We start from the raw sequence: 10,910 nt of genomic DNA, 5'->3' as shown, positions 1-10,910 counted from the left end.
CAGAAAAATACTACACCCGATTTTTGTTGGGTTGGCTATTTTAAGCTAGCTAGCTAGCAACATGCATAAACTATGGGCAAGGTGCATCAACTTATTTGCCAACGAAAAAGGTGTATCAAATTAACCCACTAAAACATTTAAAGGAAATCAAAGAAGCACCAGCAGCGAAGTTTATTTTACATAAGAATACATCGCATCATTACACTGGCCCCACAGGCTACAAGGCTATAGTTAGAAACTTGGGACGAAGAGAATCTACGAAACCTGACTCTACCACGCAGCGCATACAAGCACACACTTGCTTTCCGAATCTCCGAAGTCATATTTAAAGGCCTTCGATGAAGTTCACACCAGTGTTCTTCAACCAAACGTTACCTTGGATGAGCTGTGTTACTGTAAACTTGCTGGCCTCCGTTGCACTTGTGATGATATGGTAACCAGGCCACTTCACTCTCTTGGCGGTGCCAGCACCTGGCCCGCTGTTCATATACTCTCCATAATACAACGTTTGCAAGAAGTCCTTACTTTGGGCATCCCATTCGGCCCATCCTGTTGGGTCAATATGGCTGTCCAGTGACGACTGCATCACAACTGTTCTTGAAAACTTCTTCCATGGGCGGCCCAGAAAGGTTTTGATGGACCCCACCACAGGCTTAAGATCCGAGCTTGGTGTTAGGTTACATTGCTGAATTGAAGTTCCAGTGTTTTGGTTTGGGTCTTCTCGTCCTTGGGCTGTAACCATGTTGTTTTGATTACTCATGGGCTTTCGGGCTACCAGGTTGCACTTTTGGAAAACAACGGCTGCGTTTCCAAATATGAAGTCAACGGTGCCAGTTATGAAGGAATCACGGTAGAATTGCCTGTTGGAATGGGCATAGAGAGTGTCTTGATAAGCGTCGACGCGGCAACGGTTTATGACGGACTGGTCAGCACCCACACGAAGAGCCACTGCTTGGTGCTTCTGTGGGCCCGCTGTGTTCTGGATCCAAATGTCTTGGGCTATGAATCCATCGCCCACGGCAGCTACAAAACCAGATCTTAAGGGTCAAAATATATTTTTCAATTTAAGTGTCGATTTGTATACAATTAAAAATGCTACAGCTGTAGCCTGTCCGGCGTAATTCGTGTGATCAAGAAAGACAAGAATGTAACTAAACTTTTATAAGTATGAACGAAAATGATGTATAGATAGAATTATGGTTAGGTTACCTAAAAAAGCACTAACAGACAAAAGGATAAATGGAAGATTCAAATAGTGACTAAGTCGGGGAAGGTTCATACCAACGGTGGCAGAGTTGAAGGTGCTTGTTCCATCGTCAAAATTCAAGCTGCCGGTGATTACAGTTGCATCCATACCATCACCCACGAGCATCACGTTCGTCTTCTTCGGACCAATTTGAACGTTCTCTTTGTACGTTCCCTTTTTCACGTAAATAACATACCTCGTCTTACCGTTGTCGGGTGCGGAAGCCACGGCCTCTGCCACAGTCTTGAACTTGCCACTCCCATCCGTAGCAACCACAACATTAGCCTGAATATCCCCAACCGTAGACTCCAAAAGCCTCCTATCTTTTCTGGTAACCCATGAAGGAAAGTCCCCATTTAGTGACTCTTCAATTAGTTGTTGGCCCTTTGGCAAAACAGCAACAAGAATCGCCAGAGAAGTTCTTGCTCTTGACATCAACTCCTGAAGTTCAGCCTCCATAAGGGCCTTAGCTGGGCCCTCTAACCCATCCAAGCAAGTTGCATGGTTAGTGAGGACACTGCTTAGCCACGTGTGTGCATCTTGCTGAGAAACAGTGCTGTCTTTTGTTAGAGCCACTATTGAGTCCCAAACTCGTTCCACCGACAACTCCATCAGCTCCTCGCAGTCCCCCAAACCTGCTTCCTCTCTCTGATTGTTGATCCTTTGTTTGATAGCTTTAGCTGTGTCCATAGCATTCTGAATGTGTGAATTGGACTTCATTAGGAAGGAGTGAAGCAAATTGTATTTGTGGTCTTTTGTTGGGGTACTCAAGAAAGAACCTTGAGCTACTTCAGAGACATGCGCTAAGCAAGATGAAGTATCAAGTGCATGATCACAGACATGGTGAGGTGAAGAGGGGTTGAAGAAAGAGGTGGGATTGATGAAGTAAGAAGCAATAAGGGCTGATGAGCTTATGACAACAAAGACAGAGGTGATTAACCAAATGTTTTTGGAAAGGGATTTTCTAGGCTTATTGTCTAACAAAGATTGCTGGGTAGCCATACTTCTCAACGTTACTGGCTGCTTGTGGCGATGTGTGTTTTTTTAATTGTCCTTATATAGACCAACAATACTCCACTTTTATTATTTAAACATGTATATAATTATCTCCATCTTCCTTTAACTCTATCTTTTCTATTGACATACCTAATATTTGTTTAAAGAAAAGTATGGCATATGGAGTCACGTGTATGTATATTTTGTTTTTCTATATTTGCATGAGTCATAACTAGAAAAAAAAAATATATATATATATATATATATATATATATATATATATATATATATAATAAACAGAAAGTTGTACAGACGGCTTTATTTAATTGCACTTAATTTATCCACTTGTTCACTGTCCCTAACTTTACCCCTTTAATCATCATAATATAGCAAAATTAAATACAATAAAAGGCTGGCTCATCAGCTTGACATTAATTATCAAAATTGGTGTGGTCCTTGTCGTATATATTAATTTGAAGAGCAATTTATTTGCTTTTATTTTAAGATATCCAAGATCTACATTTCAATATAAAAATAATGTAAAATTTCAAACTTATAGCATATTTGATTACTCTTCTAAAAATAGTTTTATATTTTTAAAATAAATTATAGTATAAATTTATATTAAAATTTATTTTTAAAAACAAAAAATAATTTTTAAAACCCTAATCAAACATACCATTAATTTTAGTATTTAGTGTTTTTTTTTTCTCATTCAAAAAATATATTTTACTTGTTGATAAAAATACGACCTTATCATTTCTCCTTATTCTAACATTTGTTAGAGAATTACTTGGTGTATGGCATTAACTGGGGTGGGATGCCTATTTGGTCGTTAGCACACAAGAAATAAGGACAACAAGACTCGAAACAAAAATAGCTAAACTTTGTAGTAAACAAGAGAAAATACAAGTAAAACAGGCACGTGAGGATAGGCAAAAGGCCAGTAAGGATAGGGATGAAAATATGTTAGACTTTGTATAAATAGGTCTAACCTGTCTAATAATTTTGAAGCTAAAGATTAGCCTATTATATGTTATAGGCTTTTTATTAAGCTTAGTCTGTCCTTTTTAAAAGCCTGATTTGACCTATTAGCCCTTTTAATAGCATATTTCATATCAAAACATTCAATAGGTCATTAAATTTTCTTATAAATAAACTATTAAACTATTTAAATATATATATATTTTAAAAATCATAAGATTTATATCTAAATAAATTATTAAAAAAATAATGTAATATAAACAAGTACATAAGATTACAAGAAGATATGGATAAAATGAGATGAACTAGTGATAGATGTAATCAAGATAACGTAATATAAATCAGTGTTATGCGTATAAGATATATAAAAAAATTACAGTAAATAGAGTTCTCTCTCTTATAAAATATGTAATAGAGACATTCTTCAACTCTAACGAAAAAAATTAAGATTTTTAATTTAAAATTTTATTATTTTAAAATTTAATTGACTTAATATATTATTATATTATAATTTTTATATAAAATTATTTAATATATTATTATAATTTTATAAATTTTAAATAAACTATTTTAATAAGTCTAATAGACTTTTTCTTAAACTCAAGTTTAGTCTATTTAATTAATTAAATTTTTTAAAAAATTTAAATTAAACTTATTAATTAAATAAATTAGATCAAATTAGATTTTAAATAAGTTTAACTGTAAATTGTTGTTAGACAATCTAAGCCTATTTTTATCTCTACTTAAGGGCAAGTACAGAAAACTGAAATGATCATATAATACGCCAATCTAAAGAAAGATACTCTTGATAAGACGAGAGGAAAAGGAAACAGTTTTTCATTTTTTGGTCTAGAGGAAACAAAGTATATTTTTTGGTTAAGAAAATGAGTATAGTAGGGGTTAGATACTTAACATGAACGCTTTCTTTTGGGCCAAGATAACATGTTAAAACACGGGCTTCATCGCAGAACGTATGTTTGGGCCCTCAAACGTGTTACTATCATCCGTTTTGAAGCCCAAAAAAATATAATTAAAACCATAAGTAAAGCACGAAAGGTCATGAGTGAAAAAAATGGAAATAAAAAGTTAACCATAACTTTACTTTTGAAAATATATTAAAAAATACCAAAAGAATACATTATTTAGTTATATTTATATTTTTATATTACGAATAAAATTAGGTATTTAAAATATATATATAAAAAAAACATATAATAACTTTTTTTTAATCTTAATCAATCTACTCATCCCCACCCCCCAATATTTGAGTATTATATTCCCAATTGAATAAACTTATGTCTGGGAACAAATCATATTATAATATGTAAAAGCCTAATAAAATTATTAGTGTTTTTTATGCACATTAGGATTTCTCGTTTATAAAAAGGGAATACATGCTAAATTATTAAAAAAAATATTTATTCAAATTGAAAAGCAAAATTCAAATGAATAACAATTTTAAAAAAAAGCTATCATTAATAAGTGTTGTAATATTATTTTAAGGTCTTATTAATTAGTGTAAAAGATATTAATCAACTTTTTAAAAAATTATCAATAATGTATCAAAAATTAGATCATTAATATACATTAATGATATTATTTTTATTGCGTACGACATACGATTAATTTTTAACAAAAACGAAAAATAACCAATTACGATCATTGCTTGTATCCAAAATGAAAGTAATTATTTATTTGTCAATTTTTTCTTACAAAAGAATTTGTATCATTTTCGTAATTATATTTTGAATATTTTTTAATTCTTTAATTATATCCCACTATTTAATATTTGTCGTATTTAAATAGTACTTTAGCATGCTATCACATGCATCGTGTGGTTGATTCCCCGAAGCATCTTATCCATTTTTATTGGGCTGGGTGCATAGGCATGTTGGTCATCTTTATTTTCATTCATCATCGTCTTCATCACTAACAAAAACAAGCTTTGCTGCTTTCCCGTAATAACCGTTGTTTGAGGGATTAATTAATTACATTTTGTTAAGCAAATAATATAGAAAACAACACATAGCGTTCAAAGATTCAATCACTCTTTTACTTTTTGACTAATTGCTAAAGCAACTTGTTAAACAAAGGTTAAATATCGTAAAGGGTGATACAAACCTCTAGATATAAAAATGCATTAGAAGAAAAAAAATAAAATGCTTTGATACAGTTTGATTTCAGCTTTTTGCTTTCCTGCCAAATTGTGATTGCGAGAGTTTTATATAATATTTTGGTAAGGTTTTTATAATAACGTAGTAGCGGGTATACTCCCAATTATATAAGTTAGGGTTATTATTATTAAGTCGATCCTCTAATTCAGAGATAGTGTTTCTAATAATTACTATAATTTGCGTTTGTGTAACACAAAAAATTACTCACAAGGTTTAAATTGATTTTTAATCTTATTTTCTAATAATTTTTTCTCTTTATATTTAACAAATATTTAATGCATATTTGTATAAGAGTACTTTTGTGTATTATGTGAATAATGTTTTAAAAAAGTACCATTTATTTTCGGGCAGTAAATTTTAAAAAATCAGCTAAAAATCTTTAATTATTTCTTTTATTAAAGAAATATCTTTTTTGGATAAATAAATATTTAGACCTTATAATTAATAGCTGCCAATTTATTTTAATTTTTTTTCTATTGTATCCTTCAAAATTACTTATTTTAAATACAAACTAACTATTACACGTAACTTTATTTTTATAATTTCACTATAGAAGAAGTGATTATTTTGTATAGTCTAAACTTAATAGAAAATGTCTTAAAATTACTTCTCATTTAACACATCTAAACATTCAATTTATTTTATCATAAATGCACATCTATTTCAGTAAAATTTAAAAATTACAAAAATAAATATTAGTTTTAGAAAACATTATATTTTCAAACAACAAGCATATTTTCAAATCTTATTCCCAACTATACAAACATTTAATGAAAAGAAAATATGATAATTTCCCTATCACCCTATGATTATCTACTCGCCCAAAAAATCAAATTAAGGAAGTTCTATATAAAGAGGTGTCTATAGATAATCGGTCATGTTCTCAAACAAACAAATGCATCTGATTACAGTTTCATTTTTTAAATATATTTAATAATATATATTGTCGTCTTGAAAATTTTCTTCTAAATTTAAATAAATAATAAAAATTGTCTCACTTTTATCTATCAGATTTTAATACAATCTTTATTGCTAGTTTGCTTTTGTTTATTATAAATGTATACAATATTTAAAAAAAAAAATATTTATAATTTGAAATTATTAAATTAATATTTTTTTAAGAAAGTGAATAAACAAAAAGAAATGAAAGTATTATGTTATGTTTACAAGACTTGGAGCGAATAGAAAAAGAACATTTGGGGTGGGGCAATGCATAGATGTTGGCAATTTTATACATTCGGAGCAAGCAGAATAATTAATAAACAAGTAAATTGCAGCTTCGGTCTAAAAAGAAAAGAATGGCAGCGTACGATGTTACAACTACAAATGCCAAGAACATGTTCAAATTCTGATCACACTTAATGGATGCAAGATCGTCTTCATCGCTTGTGATTCTTCTGCTAGCAGCTATCTTGGCTGCTTCTAGTCATTCACATGAAGCAGCAATATCCAATTCCAAGGGATCTTTTGAAGATAACTTCAGCATAATGTGGTCTCATGACCATTTTTCTACCTCCAAAGATGGACAGATTTGGTATCTCTCCTTGGACAACAACACAGGTGCTAAATGATTGCCATTTGATTGTGTCTATTTTGTTGGATATGTATTAATCTATCTATATTTGTATATTCTTATTTTAAACTAATTAAATTGTTATAATTCAATTTGATACCATTAGTTTCTAAATCATATCATTCACTCTTTGATAGGATGTGGGTTTCAAACAAAGCAACGCTACAGATTCGGGTGGTTCAGTATGAAACTGAAGTTGGTAGGAGGTGACTCAGCTGGTGTCGTCACAGCTTATTATGTAAGTGTATATGCATGCATGTATCAAGTACTATATAATAAGCATGCATGCATGCATAAATGTGCCTCTTTGATGAGTTTCTCTCTATAATCTCTTTGTCGCAGATGTGCACGGAAAATGGAGCAGGGCCAGAAAGAGACGAGCTTGATTTTGAGTTCTTGGGAAACAGAACAGGGGAGCCATATTTGATTCAGACCAATGTGTACAAGAATGGGACTGGTGGGCGTGAAATGAGGCACATGCTATGGTTCGATCCCACTGAGGACTTTCACACCTATTCCATTCTCTGGAACAATCACCACATATTGTAAGTTCTTCTTCTCTCACCCTTTAGCTTATTAGCCAAGTCTCAAGAAGAAAAAGTGTAAAAGATCATGAAATCCCTTACACATATGGTCCATGAACTTAATTGTTACCACTCTTCACACTGTTGTCACTTTAACGCTTTCTTAATTGTCAAAAAAAAGTAAATGAATGGCATGTTGCTGAGCCTGAGATAGAAGAAACCAATATTATGCTAGGGCTGGTGGGCCAACTTCAATTATATTGGTACAAGGAAAATATTTTGCAGAGGTGTACAGAAAAGAGAGAAAAATAGGTGTGATAAATGATGTAAAAGAAATTAAAAAAAAACAATAAATATGATACGAGAAATGATATTTATTAGGCTAAATTGCATTTTGGCCCCTAACTATTTTGTTTGTACATTTTTAGTTTTCTTATTTTCTTAATTTAGCAAATTTGTCTTTTCGTTAAGTTACCAACCAAATTTTAATGGAAACTATACAGTCTTTTTATTTTCTTCTCTCTCTTGAGTCCATCACCGTTCAGACAAAACTCTTCTTCATTCTCTTTCCCTTACTAAACTTTGTCGTCAGCAATAGAGTTCTTTCTCTTTTCTCCTTTCTCTCCACTTTGACTTTGTTATTGTGATACGATTTTTTTCTTCCTCTTTTCTTCCTTACTAGAGCTCTCCCATGTCTTCTTCAAATTTTACATTTTGTAATCTTTCATGGCATACGCCTATTTTAGCTCTACCATGCAGTGACTTAATTTGTCTTATATTTTAGACTTTTTGACCCTTTATTTTCTCTTTATTTTTACATTCCACAAGAAAGGAGGATTATGGGAGAAATGGACTCGGGCTAGGAGGCACCAATGCTAACACCTCATCTACTGCATCCCCAAACTATTGGTAGGAAGGGTGAATGATGCTAAGGAGAGAATTCTATTAATACTCTTCCCTTCCCTTAAACAAGCTAAATTTCTCTTACAAGCTTATACAAGCATATTCATCCCTCAAACCTAAAGAAATGGTTAACATCTATGTTCAAAGTTTTCATCTTTGAAAGAAAGAGGAAGAGGAGGAACAAGTGAATATAATGTAGAAGGATCAAAAACAATTGCAAAGAAGAGGAGTGTGAGGGAGGTTGAAAAGTAATGGAAGAAGAGGTGTAGTGGCAGCAATGATAGAGTTTTGTAGGCAATGATGAAGTCTCACTAGGGGCAGGAGGAAGAAGAAACATAAAAGTTGAAGAACTAACTTTGCTAAATTAAGAAAATAGAAAGACTAAAATTGTCCAATTAAATATTAAAAGACTAAAATAAAACAAATACAATACTTTGAGGAACTAAAGTGTAAAGAGAAAGGAAAAAAATCATATATTTTCCATTAAAAATTGGCTGATAATTTAAAAAGTAATGAATTTGTTTAATTAAGAAAATAATAGGATTAAAGTTGTACAAGTAAAAATTAAGAGACTAAAATTAAATAAACATGATAATTAGAGATAAAAATACCATTAATATATTTATTAAAAAGAGAGAGAAAGAGATATGAGGTGTCAAATGAATGTTCAACTAGTACTTCAAAATTTTATTTTTGGAGGCTTTCTTATTATTCTAAGAAAAAAGTGATAAATATTTATTTACTAGTACTTACTGAGAATTGTCAATTGAATTAGTTAAAGTTATATTTGGGAGTTAGATTTAGAAGAGAAGTGGAGGGGAGAAAAGTGATTAGAAAGAGTTTAATTTTGTTTATAACTTGCTTAATTATGAGTAAATAAAATATTAAACATCTAAATAAAAAAAATTAACATTTTTCTTTTTTTCTCCTTCTCTTTCCAAACTTCCAAACAAATTCTACTGAAAGTTGCAAACAGGTTTTGTGTGGACAGGGTTCCTATAAGGGTGTTAAGAAACAATGGAAAACCGAACAATTTCTTCCCCAATGATAAGCCCATGTACCTGTTCTCGAGCATTTGGAATGCGGACGACTGGGCCACAAGGGGTGGGCTCGAGAAGACAAATTGGAAATTAGGTCCGTTTGTGTCATCCTATAAGGACTTCAGTGTGGATGCTTGCCAATGGGAAGACCCATATCCTGAATGTGTTTCAACCACAACCAAAAATTGGTGGGATCAATATGCTGCTTGGCACCTCTCAGATGATCAGAAAATGGATTATGCTTGGGTTCAGAGGAACCTTGTCATCTATGACTACTGCAAGGATTCTCAGCGGTATTCAACTGTTCCAGAGGAGTGTTCATTGAGCCCGTGGGCCTAAAAATACCCTCAAAGCAAGCCCATTACTGTTATTTCTTTGCATTACCGTTTCTTAAACTATTTGCTACTTAAAGCATACATGCAATAGTTTGCTTGAATTTTGTAACTTTTACATTTTAGTTATTGATACATGCACGTATGCAATAACTTGAGTATATTTGTTCTAGTACTTGTATGCAATAATTTAAAAGCTGTGTCTAAATTTAATAATTTAATTAAATAATGCAATCAATTAATTATTTACTTTGAAAAATATCTATGATTATAATATTATCTGAAAAATATAAAATTATTTTATTAATTGATTCATTTATTAATATTTTATTTGACACAAATATTTAGTATAACTAAAAATATGGATTTAAATGGATACATTTAAATTTTAAAACAATAAAAATTATACATTTTCCATTTTTTATCTATCATTTCATTTTATGATAAATAAATTAAGAAAAGAAATAATTTTCTATATATTTAAACTATTTATAACTTGATAATATTGCATTTTTCTCCCTTATTAATTATTTTATAAATTATTATTTATTATTTTTATGAAGTTAATAAAAATGATTCTGAATATTATTATCAAAATTTTAAAGATAAATAAAAAATTAGATTAAACTACAAATGAATTACTTCTTTTTCTGTAATTAGTTTTTTCTTTTTTCCACTACAAAAATAGTCTAGACTATAGATATCTTTACCTTAAATAAAAGAACTAATCGTGTATCACTTGATCTCATTTGATAAAATAACAGTTTTTAAATGACTCATTTAAATGAAAATAAAAAGAATAAATATTGTCATTAAGAGTGATATTATTACTACAATAATTTTTTTAAATAATTATTTTCTCTTTTTACCATATCACCTATTTTTATAAAAAAAATCATACAAATATATATTTTTATTATTATTTAAGAAGCATATAACAATCCGCACAAGACACACATTAACAGGATCCAGATCCTCTCATGTTCTGGCGCGAACATGAGCGTCATGTCCAAATTCGCTTAAGCGAATTTGAAACGGCTTAAGCGAATTTGGAGTGAATTTTCGCTTAAGCCAAAGTTTTTAGCTTAAGCGACTCATTTATGGAATTCTGGCTTTAAAGCGAGGCCAAGCGAGAGAT

The 10,910-nt window shown here is 30.9% G+C and overlaps 2 protein-coding genes across 2 annotated transcripts; one reads left to right on the top strand and one right to left on the bottom strand.

The window, feature by feature from the left end:
• Positions 1 to 325: 325 nt before the first annotated feature.
• LOC113869341 (pectinesterase-like) lies at positions 326 to 2,248 on the bottom strand. Its single transcript, XM_027505628.1, has 2 exons — positions 1,282 to 2,248; positions 326 to 1,023 (listed from the first exon to the last, which is right to left on the bottom strand). Exons 1-2 carry the CDS (start codon positions 2,246 to 2,248, stop codon positions 326 to 328), a joined length of 1,665 nt encoding a protein of 554 aa, XP_027361429.1.
• A 4,513-nt stretch (positions 2,249 to 6,761) lies between these two features.
• LOC113869213 (probable xyloglucan endotransglucosylase/hydrolase protein 8) lies at positions 6,762 to 9,779 on the top strand. The gene is made up of 4 exons (XM_027505432.1): positions 6,762 to 6,960; positions 7,111 to 7,211; positions 7,316 to 7,518; positions 9,377 to 9,779. The coding sequence occupies exons 1-4, from the start codon at positions 6,762 to 6,764 to the stop codon at positions 9,777 to 9,779; spliced, it is 906 nt and encodes a 301-aa protein (XP_027361233.1).
• Positions 9,780 to 10,910: the final 1,131 nt, after the last annotated feature.

Source organism: Abrus precatorius, unplaced genomic scaffold, assembly GCF_003935025.1.
Source record: "Abrus precatorius isolate BTA unplaced genomic scaffold, Abrus_2018 Scaffold6, whole genome shotgun sequence".
Classification (NCBI taxonomy): Eukaryota; Viridiplantae; Streptophyta; class Magnoliopsida; order Fabales; family Fabaceae; genus Abrus; species Abrus precatorius.
Note: the sequence above shows the minus strand (reverse complement) of the source record. Positions and strands in the feature narration are given on the sequence as shown.

What these genes read in the sequence shown, in the direction of transcription:
- LOC113869341 (XM_027505628.1), bottom strand. Translation starts at nt 2,248, where the DNA reads ATGGCTACCCAGCAATCTTTGTTAGACAATAAGCCTAGAAAATCCCTT. An exon ending in CTTCAACTCTGCCACCGTTG is followed by an intron (nt 1,024 to 1,281) that starts GTATGAACCTTC and finishes CTGGTTTTGTAG; the next exon opens with CTGCCGTGGGCGATGGATTC.
- LOC113869213 (XM_027505432.1), top strand. Translation starts at nt 6,762, where the DNA reads ATGGATGCAAGATCGTCTTCATCGCTTGTGATTCTTCTGCTAGCAGCT. An exon ending in GTGTCGTCACAGCTTATTAT is followed by an intron (nt 7,212 to 7,315) that starts GTAAGTGTATAT and finishes TCTTTGTCGCAG; the next exon opens with ATGTGCACGGAAAATGGAGC. An exon ending in TGGAACAATCACCACATATT is followed by an intron (nt 7,519 to 9,376) that starts GTAAGTTCTTCT and finishes AGTTGCAAACAG; the next exon opens with GTTTTGTGTGGACAGGGTTC.